The 24,927-nt window shown below is 39.0% G+C and overlaps 1 protein-coding gene across 1 annotated transcript in view; it reads left to right on the top strand.

The window, feature by feature from the left end:
* Positions 1 to 24,927, top strand: part of LOC139763335 (glutamate receptor-like) — a 767,617-nt gene that overhangs the window by 191,887 nt on the left and 550,803 nt on the right. Inside the window, exon 7 of the mRNA XM_071689354.1 lies at positions 9,353 to 9,653. Within this exon, the coding sequence (XP_071545455.1) occupies positions 9,353 to 9,653 (301 nt within the window). The remainder of the gene's footprint in view (positions 1 to 9,352; positions 9,654 to 24,927) is intronic.

Here is a 24,927-nt window from a genome sequence, read left to right as displayed (position 1 = left end):
TTAGAAAAGCAAATGGATTTGTATGTAGCATTTATGGATCTGGAGAAGGCATATGATAGAGTTGATAGAGATGCTCTGTGGAAGGTATTAAGAATATATGGTGTGGGAGGCAAGTTGTTAGAAGCAGTGAAATGTTTTTATCGAGGATGTAAGGCATGTGTACGTGTAGGAAGAGAGGAAAGTGATAGGTTCTCAGTGAATGTAGGTTTGCGGCAGGGGTGTGTGATGTCTCCATGGTTGTTTAATTTGTTTATGGATGGGGTTGTTAGGGAGGTGAATGCAAGAGTTTTGGAAAGAGGGGCAAGTATGAAGTATGTTGGGGATGAGAGAGCTTGGGAAGTGAGTCAGTTGTTGTTCGCTGATGATACAGCGCTGGTGGCTGATTCATGTGAGAAACTGCAGAAGTTGGTGACTGAGTTTGGTAAAGTGTGTGAAAGAAGAAAGTCAAGAGTAAATGTGAATAAGAGCAAGGTTATTAGGTACAGTAGGGTTGAGGGTCAAGTCAATTGGGAGGTGAGTTTGAATGGAGAAAAACTGGAGGAAGTGAAGTGTTTTAGATATCTGGGAGTGGATCTGGCAGCGGATGGAACCATGGAAGCGGAAGTGGATCATAGGGTGGGGGAGGGGGCGAAAATTCTGGGAGCCTTGAAGAATGTGTGGAAGTCGAGAACATTATCTCGGAAAGCAAAAATTGGTATGTTTGAAGGAATAGTGGTTCCAACAATGTTGTATGGTTGCGAGACGTGGGCTATGGATAGAGTTGTGCGCAGGAGGATGGATGTGCTGGAAATGAGATGTTTGAGGACAATATGTGGTGTGAGGTGGTTTGATCGAGTAAGTAACATAAGGGTAAGAGAGGTGTGTGGAAATAAAAAGAGCGTGGTTGAGAGAGCAGAAGAGGGTGTTTTGAAATGGTTCGGGCACATGGAGAGAATGAGTGAGGAAAGATTGACCAAGAGAATATATGTGTCGGAGGTGGAGGGAACGAGGAGAAGAGGGAGAACAAATTGGAGGTGGAAAGATGGAGTGAAAAAGATTTTGTGTTATCGGGGCCTGAACATGCAGGAGGGTGAAAGGAGGGCAAGGAATAGAGTGAATTGGAGCGATATGGTATACCGAGGTTGACGTGCTGTCAGTGGATTGAATCAAGGCATGTGAGGCGTCTGGGGTAAACCATGGAAAGATGTGTAGGTATGTATATTTGCGTGTGTGGACGTATGTATATCCATGTGTATGGGGGTGGGTTGGGCCATTTCTTTCGTCTGTTTCCTTGCGCTACCTCGCAAACGCGGGAGACAGCGACAAAGCAAAAAAAAAAAAAAAAGATATATATATATATATATATATATATATATATATATATATATATATATATATATATATATATATATATATCAGAGGTGGAGGGAACGAGGAGAAGTGGGAGACCAAATTGGAGGTGGAAAGATGAAGTGAAAAAGATTTTGAGTGATCGGGGCCTGAACAGGCAGGAGGGTGAAAGGCGTGCAAGGAATACAGTGAATTGGAACGATGTGGTATACCGGGGTCGACGTGCTGTCAATAGATTGAACCAGGGCATGTGAAGCGTCTGGAGTAAACCATGGAAAGTTGTGTAGGGCCTGGATGTGGAAAGGGAGCTGTGATTTCGGTGCATTATTAAATGACAGCTAGAGACTGAGTGTGAACGAATGGGGCCTTTTTTGTCTTTTCCTAGCGCTACCTTGCACACGTGAGGGGGGATGGGGTCGTCATTCCATGTTTGGCGAGGTGGCGATGGGAATAAATAAAGGCAGAAAGTATGAATTATGTACATGTGTATATATGTATATGTCTGTGTGTGTATTTATATGTGTACATTGAGATGTATAGGTATGTATATTTGCGTGTGTGAACGTGTATGTATATACATGTGTATGTGGGTGGGTTGGGCCATTCTTTCGTCTGTTTCCTTGCGCTACCTCGTAAACGCGGTAGACAGCGACAAATCAAAATAAATAAATTAAATAATATAAATAAATAAATGAATATATATATATATATAGATATATATATATATATTTTCTTTTTTTTCTTTTTTTTTTCCAAAGGAAGGAACAGAGAAGGGGGCTGGATGAGGATGTTTCCTCAGAGGCCCAGTTCTCTGTTCTTAACGCTACCTCGCTGATGCGGGAAATGGCGAATAGTATGAAAGAAAGAAATATATATATATATATATATATATATATATATATATATATATATATATATATATATATATATATATATATATATATATATATATATATATATATATATATATATATATATATTGGAAAGGATCACAATTTTGCTTGTGATCAAGATATTACTATGAGTCCATGGGGAAAATGAAACACGAAAAGTTCCCAAGTGCATTTTCGTGTAATGATCAGATCATCAGGGGAGACAGAAGAGAGAAATATAACAGTCAGTTGATATACATCGAAGAGACAAAGCTAGAACGCCATTTGGTAAACATTTCATTGTCCAAAACATACAACGAGCGTTCATAAACTTATCATTTTACAAATCTTATCAGCAATAAAGTTATCTGATTTGTATAGACCACCTCTAATATTAAGATTATAATTCTTTGTGTTTTTAGTGATAGAAGATTCAATGATATTTCTCTTGGTAATAGAGTTAGAGTTAACAACTGAGATGGTGTTACTTCAGTCAATACAATGATCATAGTTTTTAACATAATTAAACAAGTCATTTGCTTCTTGTCCCGTTCTTATACTATATTTATGTTGCTTAAGTCTAAGAGAAAGATCCTTACCTGTCTGACCAACATAAAACTTATCACAGTTTCCACAAGGAACTTCATGCATGCAACCAAGAGAATTTTCTGATGAATCCCTGATTAAGATATTCCTTATGGTATTATTGTTGCTAAAAGCAAGATTTGCATTAAAGTATCTAAGCAACATGGGAAGCAAAGTGAAATTATTATTAAAAGGGAGAACTAAAAGATTCTTGATGTCAATGGGAGGTTTGGGCTCAACTCTATAGAATGATTTCTTTGCTAACTTATGGGATTTATCAATGAAAGATCTAAGGTACTTTAACTTAGATCCAATAGAATATATCTTCCCTTATTAAATACATAAAGAATTATAATCTTAAAATTAGTGATAATCTATTTTGTCTGATTTGTAAAATGATAAGTTTATGAACGCTAGTTGTATCTTTTGGACAATCACATGCTTATCAAATGGCGTCCTAGCTTCGTCTTTTCGATGTATATCAACTGACTGTTATATTTCTCTCTTGTGTCTCCCCTGATGAAGTGATTATTACACGAAAGTGCACTTGGGAACTTTTCATGTTTCATTTTACACGTGGACTCATAGGAATATATATATATATATATATATATATATATATATATATATATATATATATATATATATATATATATATATATATATATGTATATTTTTTTTTTTTTATACTTTGTCGCTGTCTCCCGCGTTTGCGAGGTAGCGCAAGGAAACAGACGAAAGAAATGGCCCAACCCCCCCCCCCCCCATACACATGTATATACATACGTCCACACACGCAAATATACATACCTACACAGCTTTCCATGGTTTACCCCAGACGCTTCACACGCCCTGATTCAATCCACTGACAGCACGTCAACCCCGGTATACCACAGCGATCCAATTCACTCTATTCCTTGCCTTCCTTTCACCCTCCTGCATGTTCAGGCCCCGATCACACAAAATCTTTTTCACTCCATCTTTCCACCTACAATTTGGTCTCCCACTTCTTCTCGTTCCCTCCACCTCCGACACATATCCTCTTGGTCAATCTTTCCTCACTCATTCTCTCCATGTGCCAAAACCATTTCAAAACACCCTCTTCTGCTCTCTCAACCACGCTCTTTTTATTTCCACACATCTCTCTTACCCTTACGTTACTTACTCGATCAAACCACCTCACACCACACATTGTCCTCAAACATCTCATTTTCAGCACATCCATCCTCTTGCGCACAACTCTATCAATAGCCCACGCCTCGCAACCATACAACATTGTTGGAACCACTATTCCTTCAAACATACCCATTTTTGCTTTCCGAGATAATGTTCTCGACTTCCACACATTCTTCAAGGCTCCCAGGATTTTCGCCCCCTCCCCCACCCTATGATCCACTTCCGCTTCCATGGTTCCATCCGCTGCCAGATCCACTCCCAGATATCTGAAACACTTTACTTCCTCCAGTTTTACTCCATTCAAACTTACCTCCCAGTTAACTTGACCCTCAACCATACTGTACCTAATTACCTTGCTTTTATTCACATTTACTCTTAACTTTCTTCTTTCACACACTTTACCAAACTCAGTCACCAGCTTATGCAGTTTCTCACATGAATCAGACACCAGAGCTGTATCATCAGCGAACAACAACTGACTCACTTCCCAAGCTCTCTCATCCCAAACAGACTTCATACTTGCCCCTCTTTCCAAAACTCTTGCATTCACCTCCCTAACAACATCATCCATAAACAAATTAAACAACCATGGAGACATCACATACACCTGCCGCAAACCTACATTCACTGAGAACCAATCACTTTCCTCTCTTCCTACACGTACACATGCCTTACATCCTCGATAAAAACTTTTCACTGCTTCTAACAACTTGCCTCCCACACCATATATTCTTAATACCTTCCACAGAGCATCTCTATCAACTCTATCATATGCCTTCTCCAGATCCAAAAATGCTACATACAAATCCATTTGCTTTTCTAAGTATTTCTCACATACATTCTTCAAAGCAAACACCTGATCCACACATCCTCTACCACTTCTGAAACCACACTGCTCTTCCCCAATCTGATGCTCTGTACATGCATTCACCCTCTCAATCAATACCCTCCCATATAATTTACCAGGAATACTCAACAGACTTATACCTCTGCAATTTGAGCACTAATTCTTATCCCCTTTGCCTTTGTACAATGGCACTATGCATGCATTCCGCCAATCCTCAGGCACCTCACCATGAGTCATACATACATTAAATAACCTTACCAACCAGTCAACAATACAGTCACCCCCTTTTTTAATAAATTCCACTGCAATACCATCCAAACCTGCTACCTTGCCGGCTTTCATTTGTATGTAGCATTTATGGATCTGGAGAAGGCATATGATAGAGTTGATAGAGATGCTCTGTGGAAGGTATTAAGAATATATGGTGTGGGAGGCAAGTTGTTAGAAGCAGTGAAAAGTTTTTATCGAGGATGTAAGGCATGTGTACGTGTAGGAAGAGAGGAAAGTGATTGGTTCTCAGTGAATGTAGGTTTACGGCAGGGGTGTGTGATGTCTCCATGGTTGTTTAATTTGTTTATGGATGGGGTTGTTAGGGAGGTGAATGCAAGAGTTTTGGAAAGAGGGGCAAGTATGAAGTCTGTTGGGGATGAGAGAGCTTGGGAAGTGAGTCAGTTGTTGTTCGCTGATGATACAGCGCTGGTGGCTGATTCATGTGAGAAACTGCAGAAGCTGGTGACTGAGTTCGGTAAAGTGTGTGAAAGAAGAAAGTTAAGAGTAAATGTCAATAAGAGCAAGGTTATTAGGTACAGTAGGGTTGAGGGTCAAGTCAATTGGGAGGTGAGTTTGAATGGAGAAAAACTGGAGGAAGTGAAATGTTTTAGATATCTGGGAGTGGATCTGGCAGCGGATGGAACCATGGAAGCGTAAGTGGATCATAGGGTGGGGGAGGGGGCGAAAATTCTGTGAGCCTTGAAGAATGTGTGGAAGTCGAGAACATTATCTCGGAAAGCAAAAATGTGTATGTTTGAAGGTATAGTGTTTCCAACAATGTTGTATGGTTGCGAGGCGTGGGCTATGGATAGAGTGGTGCGCAGGAGGATGGATGTGCTGGAAATGAGATGTTTGAGGACAATGTGTGCGAGGTGGTTTGATCGAGTAAGTAATGTAAGGGTAAGAGAGATGTGTGGAAATAAAAAGAGCGTGGTTGAGAGAGCAGAAGAGGGTGTTTTGAAATGGTTTGGGCACATGGAGAGAATGAGTGAGGAAAGATTGGCCAAGAGGATATATGTGTCGGAGTTGGAGGGAACGTGGAGAAGAGGGAGACCAAATTGGAGGTGGAAAGATGGAGTGAAAAAGATTTTGTGTGATCAGGGCCTGAACATGCAGGAGGGTGAAAGGAGGGCAAGGAATAGAGTGAATTGGAGCGATGTGGTATACCGGGGTTGACGTGCTGTCAGTGGATTGAATCAGGGCATGTGAAGCGTCTGGGGTAAACCATGGAAAGCTGTGTAGGTATATATATTTGCGTGTGTGGACGTATGTATATACATGTGTATGGGTGTGGTTTGGGCCATTTCTTTCGTCTGTTTCCTTGCGCTACCTCGCAAACGCGGGAGACAGCGACGAGGTATAAGAAAAAAAAAAAAAAAAAAATATATATATATATATATATATATAAAGTGTGTGGAAGAAGAAAGTTAAGAGTAAATGTGAATAAGAGCAAGGTTATTAGGTACAGTAGGGTTGAGGGTCAAGTCAATTGGGAGGTGAGTTTGAATGGTGAAAAACTGGAGGAAGTGAAGTGTTTTAGATATCTGGGAGTGGATCTGTCAGCGGATGGAACCATGGAAGCGGAAGTGGATCATAGGGTGGGGGAGGGGGCGAAAATTTTGGGAGCCTTGAAAAATGTGTGGAAGTCGAGAACATTATCCAGGAAAGCAAAAATGGGTATGTTTGAAGGAATAGTAGTTCCAACAATGTTGTATGGTTGCGAGGCGTGGGCTATGGATAGAGTTGTGCGCAGGAGGATGGATGTGCTGGAAATGAGATGTTTGAGGACAATGTGTGGTGTGAGGTGGTTTGATCGAGTAAGTAACGTAAGGGTAAGAGAGATGTGTGGAAATAAAAAGATCGTGGTTGAGAGAGCAGAAGAGGGTGTTTTGAAATGGTTTGGGCACATGGAGAGAATGAGTGAGGAAAGATTGACCAAGAGGATATATGTGTCGGAGGTGGAGGGAACGAGGAGAAGAGGGAGACCAAATTGGAGGTGGAAAGATGGAGTGAAAAGGATTTTGTGTGATCGGGGCCTGAACATGCAGGAGGGTGAAAGGAGGGCAAGGAATAGAGTGAATTGGAGCGATGTGGTATACAGGGGTTGACGTGCTGTCAGTGGATTGAATCAAGGCATGTGAAGCGTCCGGGGTAAACCATGGAAAGCTGTGTAGGTATGTATATTTGCGTGTGTGGACGTGTGTATGTACATGTGTATGGGGGGGGTTGGGCCATTTCTTTCGTCTGTTTCCTTGCGCTACCTCGCAAACGCGGGAGACAGCGACAAAGTATAAAAAAAAAAAAAAAAATATATATATATATATATATATATATATATATATATATTATATTTTTTATATTTTTAATTTGCTTTGTCGCTGTCTCCCGCGTTTGCGAGGTAGCGCAAGGAAATATATATATATATATATATATATATATATATATATATATTGTCACTGGGGATAGGGGATTAAGAATACTTCCCACGTATTCCCTGCGTGTTGTAGAAGGCGACTAAAAGGGGAGGGAGCGGGGGGCTGGAAATCCTCCCCTCTCGGTTTTTTTTTAATTTTCCAAAAGAAAGGAACAGAGAATTGGGCCAGGTGAGGGTATTCCCTCAAAGGCCCAGTCCTCTGTTCTTAACGCTACCTCGCTATCGCGGGAAATGGCGAATAGTATGAAAAAAAAAAAAAAAAAAAAAAATATATATATATATATATATATATATATATATATATATATATATATATATATATATATATATATATATCGACCCTAGGATCCCTGCGTCGGAGGCGGGAGCATAAATTACTAGGCTGATGTAAAGAAACACCATTCAGGTATGATGTACTGTACTGGGGGACCAATCAAGTAACTTCTACCATATTGAGGCATCATTTAGGATGGAATTAATCTACTGGGTACCAGTCAGGGCGGACATGCTTCACTGAAGCACCAATGATGTACGGTCTTCTGTAATAAGACACCAGTGAAGTTAGACCTACTATAGGAACCAAAGAAGACGATGCTATATCCCATTTCGGTGAATTGGGTGTGTAGAAATCATAGCTACGAGATATATTGCTGATGGCAGGCAAGTATTCATTGTAATATTTCTACAGAAATGAATCTTTCACGTCTTATTCTTTATGGCGTACCTACATCCTCGATTCTTCTAAACGTTTAGGAGATTCTCTGTACGGAATGTCTGTCTGTGTCATTATGACTCATTATGTGTCAGCAGATGAGGGTGGTGTTTTAAGGCTCATTTTAATGGGAGACGAACGTATTGTCTTTCCCACTTCGGTTGGTTTTATTATTCAATAATTGTATATTAGAACTGTCGTTAACTGAAGATGACTCAAGAGTTATAACTTCATTCTTTTTTCTAAATTATTCTGCTACTGATAAACAGTGAGGCTTGTCACTCTTTATTTTCTTCTATTTGGCTAAAGCATTTCAGGTGTTTTTGCTTTGCTGAGAAATATTTTTTTCACATCATTTAAAGATCTTTCGTTTTTATCCCAATCATCACATATCTCCCTGATTAAACGCTGGGTTGTTTTATCCAGACAGACAATCGTCAGTCATGGATGTCCCTGTGTTCTCTGAATCTCTTTTATCATTGAATATAACTGAATAGAGGTAATGACCTCAGGTATCCCAAGCAACCTTTGTAATAACTAGTCTTGTAGCATTCATTGTATAGAGCCTTAATAGATGATTCATTTTAAGTTTCGTATCCTTGGTGAAATATGTTGCATTCATCTTGTAACCTTGCTGAGAAAAGATGCAAATTATTTAGAGTCCCTGCTAATAGAAGCTGCAGTTTATTTCTTGTCTCTGTTAATTGGAGCTGTAACTTATTTCGTATCCCTGGAATATAACTGGAAAAAATGATTGAGACTTTGCTTTCATTCCACAATGTCATCATAATTTTGTATGATATACTATATCAAAGTAGTCCAAGGTTCTGAAACTCTTTTGTGGCGATGTTTTAGTGTATTTTCTCTAACGACTGGAATTGGGTACGTGTCACCACAGACGTTATCAATGGGTTCCATTTGGAACTTGATGAATCTCCAACACCATCACAGCAAGAAATAATTTCTGCTATAGTAATATGTTAAACGTAGTCTATATTTCTTGTATAAGTGTGTTAGGATATAGTCAGAAACAGTCGTGCAATTACTGCATTCCCCCACTTATCAGCGAGCAATGTTTGATTAACTGTTCTATTTGCTTATGTAAGGCCTTTTGTAAATATACGCAGGAAGCGGATATCGGAGTCGGCCCCTTTGGTGTTAGCGCTACTCGTGCCGAGGTGGTAGACTTCACTGGACCAATAATGATAGACTACTGGAGGATCATGGGAGGGCGAGGACGACCAGAGGTGAACCCGTGGGGCTTCCTGCTGCCCTTAGCTCCCCTGGTGTGGACGGTCATCTTGACGGCGCTGGTGGTCGTGCCTGTGATAATGTTTCTGCTATCTTCGTGTATCTCTGACAAGCGTCACAGGCAGAGGGACTGGGTAGCAGACTGCCTCACCTTCATCCGCGTGTTACTACAACAGGGTAAGTTGACACTCATAAAGTAAGAATTCGAATAATTCTGAATTCACTTAACCAATAAATGGTACAAACGATTGTTCTTTAAGCAATCGTATGTAGGGAAAACCAGCTTCTTTGAGTGCTGCTGCAGCACAATGAGCAAGCACTACAATGGCTGTCATATTTCCCCTCCTTGACCCAGGTTTCTGTTTTTCTTCTCTGTCCCATAGATGTGTGCCTACCAGGACTCAGTCCAGAAAGACCAACTTTCTATCTCTCGCATAATAACTAGCGACATTTAATTTGTATGATTCTTTATCCTATATCATAAACAACCTTATCCCTGGGAGTACATGGATCTATCTCCTGTGCATCGTAAGACGCAGCTAACAGAGGAAGAAGCTGGCGTTGGAAAACAACTTCCTCTTATTCATTACTTTCCAAAGCCAAGAATAGAACAGTATCAAGCGACGAATATCTGAATGTGTGTGTGGAAATAACCAGAATGGGAAGGAAGGAGGTGCAACGTATGATGAGAGGAACCTGGATGCTCTGCATACGAGTGACAGTAAGTTAGAAAATATGGGGTAAAGTAGTTGTGGAATTTTTAAAGGATAAATCTGTGGTTAATGTTAGTGTTATGGCAAGAGTGTGGGTGTTATTTCTGATGAGGGAAGAGCTACTGGACTGTGTTTAAGGATATGAGGAAATGAGCTCCATACTGCTTTGGATGAGAATGAAAGTGGACGACGAGACGTGGGTTTTTGATAGTGCTTATGCACTTGGTAACGAGAGGAGTGAGGAAAAGAATTTGAGGGGAGCCGAATGAGTATGTCAGCAATTTTTGGATGAGGACTCAAGTGTTAGCTATTTGAATGCGATAGTGGTAATGGGTAGACAACGTTTGGAATTGTGCTGAAAAAGAACTGGTGACCGGGAATAGACAGCAATCGGGCATTAGTGGATTACGTACTAATTGACTTGCACATCAAGGAAAGACTCTTGAACGTAAATGTACTGAGAGGGGCAGCCGATTACTCTTTGGTGAATTCGAAGGTAAAATTTGTAGAAGCTTTAGAAAAAGAGGAAATGATATAGTAGGAAGAAGGTGGTAAATGTGGGCAAACTTGTGACAGAGGCTTGTGTTAAGAGATGCCGGAAAATAATCAGTGAAGAGTAGCATAAGGTGAGTAAACGAAACTAGGGGGTGGACAAGGATTGCAAGGTATTTACGGAGACAATGGGCTAGAGAAGTTCTGGGCTTGCAAATGCTTGGGATTAGGCATATGAAAAAGGGTAGTGAGCGATGAGATGAGAAATTTAAGCTGCTGTTAAAAGACAAAGGAGAGATATGAAGCCTTACTTACAGAGAAGGAGTAAGAGGGTTAGGAAATGTACAATAAATGGCGACCATAGTTCAAAAGGAAGGTGTAAAGGCTGAAAGAGATGGCAATTGAGAACTAGGATGATCTAGTATCATCAAATTTCGGGGAGAACAACTTGTTTTGTAGGAGTTTGATAGTGTGAAGAGGAGAATAGAAGAAATGGGAACATCAGAGGAGGGAACAGATGGAGAAGTGGTAACAGGCATTTATAAATTGGATATAAGGAGTGAGTGCTTTGAGGGATTGTGGAATGAGTATTATGATAGGATGGCAGATGTAGGGTATTCGAGTCTAGAAGATATGCGAAATGAAAGTCATGGTAAGTGGTTTGGTGAAAAGGAAAGGGGTGGTGAAAGTCATGCTTAAGATTATGTGTGACAAAGCAGCTGGATTGGATGACTTGCTGACATCTTAGTTAAAATATTACCTGCACAAATGACTCATGGTGAGGAGCCAATTGTCATTGTATAAAGACAAGGGAGACAAAAGTGTGTTTGTGTTACAAAAATGTTTGTTGATTGTACCTAGTAATTTGTATGGGAGAACGGTGATTGAAGGGGTGTTGGCATTATCAGAGTATCAGACTTGAGAGAAATGTAGTTTCAGGATGTGTTGGTCAGGTGTTTTCTCTGTTTCATGTAAAATATACTTAGAGAAACAGGATTTTTTTTTTTATATGAATCTTGGGAGAGCATATGGAAGGGTTGAGAGATCTGCTTTGTGAAAAGTGTTACGCAAATGTGATAAGGGAGAAAAGCTACTAAAAACAGTGAGGAATTTTCATCAAGGGAATAAGACGTATATGCGAGTGGGAAGAGTGAAGGGTGAGTGTTTTAGGTGAAGGAGGGTCTACGGAAAGGGTGTGTGATATCTCCATTGCTCTTTGATTAGTTTATCGATGGGGTGCTGAGGGAGATGAAAGGAGAGACAGGCAACTTTGCAGTCCTCACTGATTCTTTCTATTAGCTTTCCACCCACACCATAAGTTCGAGGTATATTCCAAGAAACATCTCAATCAACCCTATTTTATGGGTTTATCCAGATCTATAAATACCCAGAGAAATCCATCTGCTTGTATATTTTTTTCTAAAATTCCTCAAAAATTATACCTAATTCACATATCCTTTACTTTGTATCCAAAAGAATATCGTTCCGACTACTGTTCCCTTAAACATATCGATATTTGCCCTCCCAGTTAACGAGCTTTTTTTCCACATATTCTTCAGTGCCCCCAGAACCCTCGCCCCCTCTCCCATCCAATGACTCACTTTCGCTTCCATGGCCCATTTGCTGCCACGTCCACTCCCAGATATCTAAAACACTTCACTTCCTCCAATTTTTCTACTTTCAAACCTGCACTCCAGCTAACCTCTCTCGCAACCCTGATGAATCTAATAACCTTGCTTATATTCACACAACGGCCCACTTTCTTAACCACTCCCTTAGTTTCAATTACTCTCACTTTCTGCCATTCAATCAACCTCTGTTAGTAATTCTTAATAAAAGTCTCATTTCCAGGCTCACTTACAATCACTGTTTTCTTCTTCTCGACATTGTTTCATCTTTTCCGTAAACCTCTAATATTCTTCATCCTCGCCTCCACAAGAGAGTGATCAGACATCTCATCAGATGTCCCTCTCAGAACAGATCCATCCAAGTCTCTCATTTACATGCCTATCAATTAATACGCAATCCAATAATGGAAGTTGACTACAAGTCTATATTCAGGCCACAACTTCACAATCTCTCCAAAATTTCCATTCATAACAATGAATGCCCCATACACCCGAATTATGCCCACAACAGCCACATTACTTACCTTCGTAATTGAATCACATCTCACTAATACACGGTCTCGTCCACCAAAACTGCTGACACACTCACCCAGTTGCTTCTAATAAATGGATAAATAAATAAGAAAAAGATATATTTATTTATTTATTTTTTTTTTGCTTTGTCGCTGTCTCCCGCGTTTGCGAGGTAGCGCAAGGAAACAGACGAAAGAAAATGGCCCAACCCACTCCCATACACATGTATATACATACGTCCACACACGCAAATATACATACCTACACAGCTTTCCATGGTTTACCCCAGACGCATCACATGCCCTGATTCAATCCACTGACAGCACGTCAACTCCGGTATACCACATCGATCCAATTCACTCTATTCCTTGCCCTCCTTTCACCCTCCTGCATGTTCAGGCCCCGATCACACAAAATCTTTTTCACTCCATCTTTCCACCTCCAATTTGGTCTCCCACTTCTCCTCGTTCCCTCCACCTCCGACACATATATCCTCTTGGTCAATCTTTCCTCACTCATTCTCTCCATGTGCCCAAACCATTTCAAAACACCCTCTTCTGCTCTCTCAACCACGCTCTTTTTATTTCCACACATCTCTCTTACTCTTACGTTACTTACTCGATCAAACCACCTCACACCACACATTGTCCTCAAACATCTCATTTCCAGCACATCCATCCTCCTGCGCACAACTCTATCCATAGCCCACGCCTCGCAACAATACAACATTGTTGGAACCACTATTCCTTCAAACATACCCATTTTTGCTTTCCGAGATAATGTTCTCGATTTCCACACATTCTTCAAGGCTCCCAGGATTTTCGCCCCCTCCCCCACCCTATGATCCACTTCCGCTTCCATGGTTCCATCCGCTGCCAGATCCACTTCCAGATATCTAAAACACTTTACTTCCTCCAGTTTTTCTCCATTCAAACTTACCTCCCAATTGACTTGACCCTCAACCCTACTGTACCTAATTACCTTGCTCTTATTCACATTTACTCTTAACTTTCTTCTTTCATACACCTTACCAAACTCAGTCACCAGCTTCTGCAGTTTCTCACATGAATCAGCCACCAGCGCTGTATCATCAGCGAACAACAGCTGACTCACTTCCCAAGCTCTCTCATCCCCAACAGACTTCATACTTGCCCCTCTTTCCAAAACTCTTGCATTCACCTCCCTAACAACCCCATCCATAAACAAATCAAACAACCATATATATGTATATATACATATATATTGGAAAGGATAACAATTTTGCGCGTGACCACGTATATTCTTAAGAGTCCACGGGGAAAATGAAATAAGTTCCCAAATGCACTTTCACGTAATAATCACATCATCAGGGGAGACACAAGAGAGAAATATAATAGTTAGTTGATATACAACGAACAGACATAGCTAGGACGCCATTTGGTAAACATGCGATTGTCCAAGACAAACATCGAGCGTATCATAAACATATCATATTACTAAATTTTATCAACAATAATGTTATCAAATTTGTATAAACCGTCACTAATATTAACATTATGATTCTTTGTGTATTTAATGATAGAAGATTCAATGATATTTCTCGTGATAATAGAGTTAGAGTTGATAACTGAGATGGCATCACTCCAGTCAATACAATGATCATAGTTTTTAACGTGATTAAACAAGGCATTTGATTCTTGTCCCGTTCTTATAGTATATTTATTTTGCTTATGTCTTCGATGATATTCATTTACCTGTTTCAAAGTCTGTTTTCATTGAAATACTAAAATTGTGTATAAAATACTGTATATTTCAATTCAATGGAGATTATTATGCTCAAAATTTTGGTATGGCAATGATAACCCTCTTTCACCTGTACTAAGTAATCTTTGTGTGGAATTTTTTGAAACGATTTACGAAAGGATATCTTACCTTCTAATGTAATTTGATTTAGGTATGTAGAAGAAGTTCTTTGTGTTAGGTCAACAAATGAAAATTTACAAATATTTCTCACCTTACTTAACAATTTAGTACCTTCCATCAAATTTACTGTAGAAAATGAAAATACTGGAATGTTACCATTTTCAGATTACAAGATCCATAGGGAAGGAAACAAGTTTAAGTTTACCATATACAGAAAACCTACCAATGTATGCTCATCTATACATTATTACTCATTTCAACATGACAGAGTTACAACATCATCATTTCAATCTATGTTCCTTGAGGCATTACGTATTTGCAATCCAGAATATATTGATGATGAGTTAGAGAAGATATATTCTATTGGATCTAAGTCAAAGTACCCTAGATCTTCCATTGATAAATCCCTTAAGTTAGTAAAGAAATCATTTTTTTGAATTGAGCCCAAACCTCCCATTGACACCAAGAATCTTTTAGTTCTCCCTTTTAATGATAATTCTATTTTACTTCCCATGTTGCTTAAATCCTTTAATGTAAATGTTGCCTTCACCAACAAAAACACTATGAAGAATATCTTGATCAGGAGTTCACCAGAAAATTCTCCTGGATGTCTCTATTAAGTGCTATGTAGAAATTGTGATAAGTCTTATGTTGGGTAGACTGGTAACGATTTTTTGTTAGACTTAAGCAGCATGAATCTAGCATAAGAACGGGACAAGATCAAATGCCTTGTTTAATCACGTTAAAAACTATGATCATTGTATTGACCGGAGTAATGCCATCTCAGTTCTCAACTCTCTATTACTACGAGAAATGTCATTGAATCTTCTATTAGTATATATACAAAGAATTGAAGTATTAATATTAGTGATGTTTTATAAAAATTGGATAATTTTATTGTTCATAAGATTTGTAGAAAAAAATAAGCTTATGATACGCTCGATGTTTGTCTTGGACAATCGCATGTTTACCAAATGGCGTCCTCGCCAAGTCTCTTCGTTGTATATCAACTGACTGTTATATTTCTCTCTTGTGTCTCCCCTGATGATGTGATTATTACACGAAAGTGCACTTGGAAACTTACCGTGTTTCATTTTCCCAGTGGACTCATAGAAATATACTTGATCATGCCAAAATAGTGATCGTATACAATATATATATATATATATATATATATATATATATATATATATATATATATATATATATATATATATATATATATATATATATATATATATATATATATATATATATACATATATATATATATATATATATATATATATATATATATATATATATTTTTTTTTTTTTTTTTTTTATACTTTGTCGCTGTCTCCCGCGTTTGCGAGGTAGCGCAAGGAAACAGACGAAAGAAATGGCCCAACCCCCCCCCCCCATACACATGTACATACACACGTCCACACACGCAAATATACATACCTACACAGCTTTCCATGGTTTACCCCAGACGCTTCACATGCCTTGATTCAATCCACTGACAGCACGTCAACCCCTGTATACCACATGACTCCAATTCACTCTATTTCTTGCCCTCCTTTCACCCTCCTGCATGTTCAGGCCCCGATCACACAAAATCTTTTTCACTCCATCTTTCCACCTCCAATTTGGTCTCCCTCTTCTCCTCGTTCCCTCCACCTCCGACACATATATCCTCTTGGTCAATCTCTCCTCACTCATTCTCTCCATGTGCCCAAACCATTTCAAAACACCCTCTTCTGCTCTCTCAACCACGCTCTTTTTATTTCCACACATCTCTCTTACCCTTACGTTACTTACTCGATCAAACCACCTCACACCACACATTGTCCTCAAACATCTCATTTCCAGCACATCCATCCTCCTGCGCACATCTCTATCCATAGCCCACGCCTCGCAACCATACAACATTGTTGGAACCACTATTCCCTCAAACATACCCATTTTTGCTTTCCGAGATAGTGTTCTCGACTTCCACACATATATATATATATATATATATATATATATATATATATATATATTTTTCCCTGGGGATAGGGGAGAAAGAATACTTCCCACGTATTCCCTGCGTGTCGCAAAAGGCGACTAAAAGGGGAGGGAGCGGGGGGCTGGAAATCTTCCCCTCTCGTCTTTTTTTTAATTTTCCAAAACAAGGAACAGAGAAGGGGTTCAGGTGAGGATATTCCCTCCTAGGCCCAGTCCTCTGTTCTTAACGCTACCTCGCTAAAGCGGGAAATGGCGAATAGTTTGAAAGAAAAAGAAAATATATATATATTTATATATATATAAATATATATATATATATATATATATATATATATATATATATATATATATATATATATATATATATATATATATATATATATTTTTTTTTTTTTTTTTCAAACTATTCGCCATTTCCCGCGTTAGCGAGGTAGCGTTAAGAACAGAGAACTGGGCCACTGAGGGAATATCCTCACCTGGCCCCCTTCTCTGTTCCTTCTTTTGGAAAATTAAAAAAAAAAAAAACAATTGAGAGGGGAGGATTTCTAGCCCCCCGCTCCCTCCCCTTTTAGTCGCCTTCTACGACACGCAGGGAATACGTGGGAAGTATTCTTTCTCCCCTATCCCCAGGGATAATATATATATATATATATATATATATATATATATATATATATATATATATATATATATATATATATATATATATATATATATATATATGTATATATATATATATGTGTGTGTGTCAGAGGTGGAGGGAACGAGGAGAAGTGGGAGACCAAATAGGAGGTGGAGAGATGGAGTGAAAAAGACTTTGAGTGATCGGGGCCTGAACATGCAGGAGGGTGAAAGGCGTGCAAGGAATAGATTAAATTGGAACGATGTGGTATACCGGGGTCGACGTGCTGTCAATGGATTGAACCAGGGCATGTGAAGCGTCTGGGGTAAACCATGGAAAGTTGTGTAGGGCCTGGATATGGAAAGGGAGCGTCATTACATGACAGCTAGAGACTGAGTGTGAACGAATGGGGCCTTTCTTGTCTTTTCCTAGCGCTACCTCGCACACATGAGGGGAGAGGGGGTTGGTATTCCATGTGTGGCGGGTTGGCGATGGGAATGAATTAAGGCAGAGAGTATGAATTATGTACATGTGTATGTATGTATATGTCTGTGTGTACATGTGTACATTGAGATGTATAGGTATGGATATTTGCGTGTGTGGTTGTGTATGTATATACATGTGTATGTGGGGGGGGGGGGGGTTGGGCCATTCTTTCGTCAGTTTCCTTGCGCTACCTCGCTAACGCGGGAGACAGCGACAAAGCAAAATAAATAAACAAATAACATATATATATATATATATATATATATATATATATATATATATATATATATATATATGTTATTTGTTTGATGATAGAGTGGCAGATATAGGGTGTTTTGGTCGAGGTGGTGTGCAAAGTGAGAGGGTTAGGGAAAATGATTTGGTAAACAGAGAAGAGGTAGTAAAAGCTTTGCGGAAGATGAAAGCCGGCAAGGCAGCAGGTTTGGATGGTATTGCAGTGGAATTTATTAAAAAACGGGGTGACTGTATTGTTGACTGGTTGGTAAGGTTATTTAATGTATGTATGACTCATGGTGAGGTGCCTGAGGATTGGCGGAATGCGTGCATAGTGCCATTGTACAAAGGGAAAGGGGATAAGAGTGAGTGCTCAAATTACAGAGGTATAAGTTTGTTGAGTAATCCTGGTAAATTATATGGGAGGATATTGATTGAGAGTAAATTTTAGGGAGAATAAAAAGATGTTCTGGAAGGAGGTAAATAGGGTGCGTAAGACAAGGGAGCAAATGGGAACTTCATTGAAGAGCGTAAATGGGGAGGTGATAACAAGTAGTGGTGATGTGAGAAGGAGATGGAATGAGTATTTTGAAGGTTTGTTGAATGTGTCTGATGACAGAGTGGCAGATATAGGGTGTTTGGGTCGAGGTGGTGTGCAAAGTGAGAGGGTTAGGGAAAATGATTTGTTAAACAGAGAAGAGGTAGTAAAAGCTTTGCGGAAGATGAAAGCCGGCAAGGCAGCAGGTTTGGATGGAATTGCAGTGGAATTTATTAAAAAAGGGGGTGACTGTATTGTTGACTGGTTGGTAAGGTTATTTAGTGTATGTATGACTCATGGTGAGGTGCCTGAGGATTGGCGGAATACGTGCATAGTGCCATTGTACAAAGGCAAAGGGGATAAGAGTGAGTGCTCAAATTACAGAGGTATAAGTTTGTTGAGTATTCCTGGTAAATTATATGGGAGGGTATTGATTGAGAGGGTGAAGGCAGGTACAGAGAATCAGATTGGGGAAGAGCAGTGTGGTTTCAGAAGAGGTAGAAGATGTGTGGATCAGGTGTTTGCTTTGAAGAATGTATGTGAGAAATACTTAGAAAAGCAAATGGATTTGTATGTAGCATTTATGGATCTGGAGAAGGCATATGATAGAGTTGATAGAGATGCTCTGTGGAAGGTATTAAGAATATATGGTGTGGGAGGCAAGTTGTTAGAAGCAGTGAAAAGTTTTTATCGAGGATGTAAGGTATGTGTACGTGTAGGAAGAGAGGAAAGTGATTGGTTCTCAGTGAATGTAGGTTTACGGCAGGGGTGTGTGATGTCTCCATGGTTGTTTAATTTGTTTATGGATGGGGTTGTTAGGGAGGTAAATGCAAGAGTCTTGGAAAGAGGGGCAAGTATGAAGTCTGTTGGGGATGAGAGAGCTTGGGAAGTGAGTCAGTTGTTGTTCGCTGACGATACAGCGCTGGTGGCGGATTCATGTGAGAAACTGCAGAAGCTGGTGACGGAGTTTGGTAAAGTGTGTGGAAGAAGAAAGTTAAGAGTAAATGTGAATAAGAGCAAGGTTATTAGGTACAGTAGGGTTGAGGGTCAAGTCAATTGGGAGGTGAGTTTGAATGGAGAAAAACTGGAGGAAGTGAAGTGTTTTAGATATCTGGGAGTGGATCTGTCAGCGGATGGAACCATGGAAGCGGAAGTGGATCATAGGGTGGGGGAGGGGGCGAAAATTTTGGGAGCCTTGAAAAATGTGTGGAAGTCGAGAACATTATCTCGGAAAGCAAAAATGGGTATGTTTGAAGGAATAGTGGTTCCAACAATGTTGTATGGTTGCGAGGCGTGGGCTATGGATAGAGTTGTGCGCAGGAGGATGGATGTGCTGGAAATGAGATGTTTGAGGACAATGTGTGGTGTGAGGTGGTTTGATCGAGTAAGTAACGTAAGGGTAAGAGAGATGTGTGGAAATAAAAAGAGCGTGGTTGAGAGAGCAGAAGAGGGTGTTTTGAAATGGTTTGGGCACATGGAGAGAATGAGTGAGGAAAGATTGACCAAGAGGATATATGTGTCGGAGGTGGAGGGAACGAGGAGAAGAGGGAGACCAAATTGGAGGTGGAAAGATGGAGTGAAAAGGATTTTGTGTGATCGGGGCCTGAACATGCAGGAGGGTGAAAGGAGGGCAAGGAATAGAGTGAATTGGAGCGATGTGGTATACAGGGGTTGACGTGCTGTCAGTGGATTGAATCAAGGCATGTGAAGCGTCCGGGATAAACCATGGAAAGCTGTGTAGGTATGTATATTTGCGTGTGTGGACGTGTGTATGTACATGTGTATGGGGGGGGGTTGGGCCATTTCTTTCGTCTGTTTCCTTGCGCTACCTCGCAACCGCGGGAGACAGCGACGAGGTATAAAAAAAAAAAATTGATTGAGAGGGTGAATGCATGTACAGAGCATCAGATTGGGGAAGAGCAGTGTGGTTTCAGATGTGGTAGAGGATGTGTGGATCAGGTGTTTGCTTTGAAGAATATATGTGAGAAATACTTAGAAAAGCAAATGGATTTGTATGTAGCATTTATGGATCTGGAGAAGGCATATGATAGAGTTGATAGAGATGCTCTGTGGAAGGTATTAAGAATATATGGTGTGGGAGGCAAGTTGTTAGAAGCAGTGAAAAGTTTTTATCGAGGACGTAAGGCATGTGTACGTGTAGGAAGAGAGGAAAGTGATTGGTTCTTAGTGAATGTAGGTTTGCGGCAGGGGTGTGTGATGTCTCCATGGTTGTTTAATTTGTTTATGGATGGGGTTGTTAGGGAGGTGAATGCAAGAGTTTTGGAAAGAGGGGCAAGTATGAAGTCTGTTGGGGATGAGAGAGTTTGGGAAGTGAGTCAGTTGTTGTTCGCTGATGATATAGCGCTGGTGGCTGATTCATGTGAGAAACTGCAGAAGCTGGTGACTGAGTTTGGTAAAGTGTGTGAAAGAAGAAAGTTAAGAGCAAATGTGAATAAGAGCAAGGTCATTAGGTACAGTAGGGTTGAGGGTCAAGTCAATTGGGAGGTGAGTTTGAATGGAAAAAAACTGGAGGAAGTGAAGTGTTTTAGATATCTGGGAGTGGATCTGGCAGCGGATGGAACCATGGAAGCGGAAGTGGATCATAGGGTGGGAGAGGGGGCGAAAATTCTGGGAGCCTTGAAGAATGTGTGGAAGTCGAGAACATTATCTCGGAAAGCAAAAATGGGTATGTTTGAAGGAATAGTGGTTCCAACAATGTTGTATGGTTGCGAGGCGTGGGCTATGGATAGAGTTGTGCGCAGGAGGATGGATGTGCTGGAAATGAGATGTTTGACGACAATGTGTGGTGTGAGGTGGTTTGATCGAGTGAGTAACGTAAGGGTAAGAGAGATGTGTGGAAATAAAAAGAGCTGGTTGAGAGAGCAGAAGAGGGTGTTTTGAAATGGTTTGTGCACATGGAGAGAATGAGTGAGGAAAGATTGACCAAGAGGATATATGTGTCTCAGGTGGAGGGAACGAGGAGAAGAGGGAGACCAAATTGGAGGTGGAAAGATGGAGTGAAAAAGATTTTGCGTGATCGAGGCCTGAACATGCAGGAGGGTGAAAGGAGGGCAAGGAATAGAGTGAATTGGAGCGATGTGGTATACCGGGGTTGACGTGCTGTCAGTGGATTGAATCAAGGCATGTGAAGCGTCTGGGGTAAACCATGGAAAGCTGTGTAGGTATGTATATTTGCGTGTGTGGACGTATGTATATACATGTGTATGGGGGTGGGTTGGGCCATTTCTTTCGTCTGTTTCCTTGCGCTACCTCGCAAACGCAGGAGACAGCGACAAAGCAAAAAAAAAAAAAAAAAATATATATATATATATATATATATATATATATATATATATATATATATATATATATATATATATATATATATATATATATATATATATATATATATATATATATATATGTATGTATATATACATTCTTATACTATTCGCCATTTCCCGCGTTAGCGAGGTAGCGTTAAGAACAGAGGACTGAGCCTTAGAGGGAATATCCTCACCTGGCTCCCATCTCTGTTCCTTCTTTTTGGGGAAAAAAAAAAAAGAAACACGATAAGTTCCCAAGTGCACTTTCGTGTAATGATCACATCATCAGGGGAGAAACAAGAGAGAAATATAAGTCAGTTGATATACATCGAAGAAACGAAGCTAGGACGCCATTAGGTAAACATGTGATTGTCCAAAATATACAACGAGCGTTCATAAACTTATCATTTTACAAATTCTATCAACAATAAAGTTATCTAATTTGTACAGACCATCACTAATATTAAGATTATAATTCTTTGTGTATTTAATAATAGAAGATTCAATGATATTACTCTTGGTAATAGAGTTAGAGTCAATAACTGAGATGGCGTTACACCAGTCAATACAATGATCATAGTTTTTAACGTGATTAAACAAGGCATTTGATTGTTTTCCCGTTCTTATACTATATTTATGATGCTTTAGTCTAACAGAAAGATCCTTATCAGTTTGACCAACATAAAACTTATCACAGTTTCCACAAGGCACTTTATAGATGCATCCAAGAGAATTTTCTGGTGAATTCCTGATTAAGATATTCTTTATAGTATTACTGTTGCTAAAGGCAATATTTACATTAAAGGATTTAAGGGACATGGGAAACAAAGTGAAATTATTATTAAAAAGGAGAACTAAAAGAGTCTTGGTGTCAATGGGAGGTTTGGGCTCAACTGTGTAAAATGATTTCTTTGCTAACTTGAGGAAGTTATCAATGAAAGATCTAGGGTACTATAACTTAGATCCAATAGAATATATCTTTTCAAACTCATCATCAATAAACTCTGGACTGCTAATACGTAGTGCCCTAAGGAACATAGATTGCAATGATGAAAATTTAACTCTGTCATATTGAGATGAGTAATAATGGATATATGATCATACATTGGTGGGTTTTCTGTATATGCTAAACTTAAACTTGTTTCCTTGTCTATTGATCATTCAATCTAAAAATGGTAACATACCATTATTTTCATTTTCTACAGTAAATTTGATGGAAGGTACTAAATTGTTAAGTAAGGGGAGAAATATTTGTAAATTTTCATTTGTTGGCCAAACACAATCAACATCATCTACATACCTAAATCAAATTGCATTAGAAGTTAAGATATCCTTTAGTAATTTTGTTTCAAAATATTCCATATGAAGCTTACTTCGTACAGGTGAAAGAGGGTTACCCATTGCCTTACCAAATTTTTGAGCGTAATAATCTCTATTAAATTGAAATACACAGTTTTTTATACACAATTTTATCAGTTCGATGAAATTTGACTTTGAAATAGGTAAATGAATATCATCCAAGACATTAAATAGATATTCTAAAAGGTCATCAACTGGAACTTTAGTGAAAAGTGATGAAACATCAAAGCTAACTAGTTTGAAATCAAAATTAATATTGATATTGTTTAGCTTGTTGAATAATCGACATTGTTCATGATATCAGAATTTGATACCTTACCCACTAAAGGGCTTAAATAAAGAAACTATCCTTTTTGATAATTCATATGTGATGGAGCCTACTAAACTCTCTATAGGTCTTGCTAGAAAATTCTGGTTATGTGTTTTGATAAGTCCATACATATATGGCAATGAAGGGGACAAAGATGACAAACTTTTGATAGGAGAAATGTTACCTTGTAATAACAACTTCATTTATTGAAGTGAAAATCAACAGCTTCTAAGGGATTTTTACTAAGGTTAGAACATGTTGTGTCATCATTTAGATCTTTAATTTTAGATAAATAGTTACTTTTGTCTAAAATCACAGCAGTGTTAACCTTATCTGCTTTAGCAATATGTATATCCTTGTCTTTTTTTAAGGTGTTAATAGCTCTAATGAATCTTTTAGGGCAATTAGCTTTCAATGGTTTTGACAAACTGGCATACACTAAATCCTTACAGATATTATCATCATTACTTAAATTACTGTATTTTTCTATATTACAAAAAGACTTTGTGACATCAACACAGCTGGCTTCTCTGTTAGAGCATACAAAACTTAAACCATAGATAAATGCGCACAAGAAATCTTTATCTAGTTGTTTATTAAACATATTTACCACAAAAGATGGGTTTGTGTTCTTGGTCCAGTCGCTGTGATCAATAAGATGGTCCAACTTATGATTTAGTGACACTTGTAACCTATTGCGTTCTTTCCTTAATCTATCATAGCAATAGTACAACATCCGGTTCTTCCAGTGTGTCGGTATTGTCATTTGAAAGGCACGTTTCTTCTCTCTTGAAATGCGAGAAGCCTCCTCCACTTCAAGTTTCTTTAATTCAATATTTTTCTTTAAAATAATATTTTGGAATTGGTCAAATGGTTGACCAGACAGCTGTAACAAACGTTGAGATAGGAGATATCTTGGCACCACTTCTTCATCAAGGCATTTCCTAAGTTATTCAATTCGTAACTTCAGTTGGTGAGCCTTGATTAGCGATTTGGAGAAAGCAGTAACGAAATGAGAAAGTCCAGAACAGATTGTAGAGAAGTAATAGAAGAGCCGTGTGGAATCCACGTTGGTAAGGATCACAATTTATATATATATATAAATATATATATATATATATATATATATATATATATATATATATATATATATATATATATATATATATATATATATATATATATGTGTATATATATATATATGTGTATATATATATGTGTCGGAGGTGGAGGGAACGAGGAGAAGAGGGAGACCAAATTGGAGGTGGAAAGATGGAGTGAAAAAGATTTTGTGTGATCGGGGCCTGAACATGCAGGAGGGTGAAAGGAGGGCAAG

Source organism: Panulirus ornatus, chromosome 46 (assembly GCF_036320965.1).
Source record: "Panulirus ornatus isolate Po-2019 chromosome 46, ASM3632096v1, whole genome shotgun sequence".
Classification (NCBI taxonomy): domain Eukaryota; kingdom Metazoa; phylum Arthropoda; class Malacostraca; order Decapoda; family Palinuridae; genus Panulirus; species Panulirus ornatus.
The sequence above is the reverse complement of the archived record's forward strand: the minus strand, read 5'-3'. Positions and strand labels throughout refer to the sequence as shown.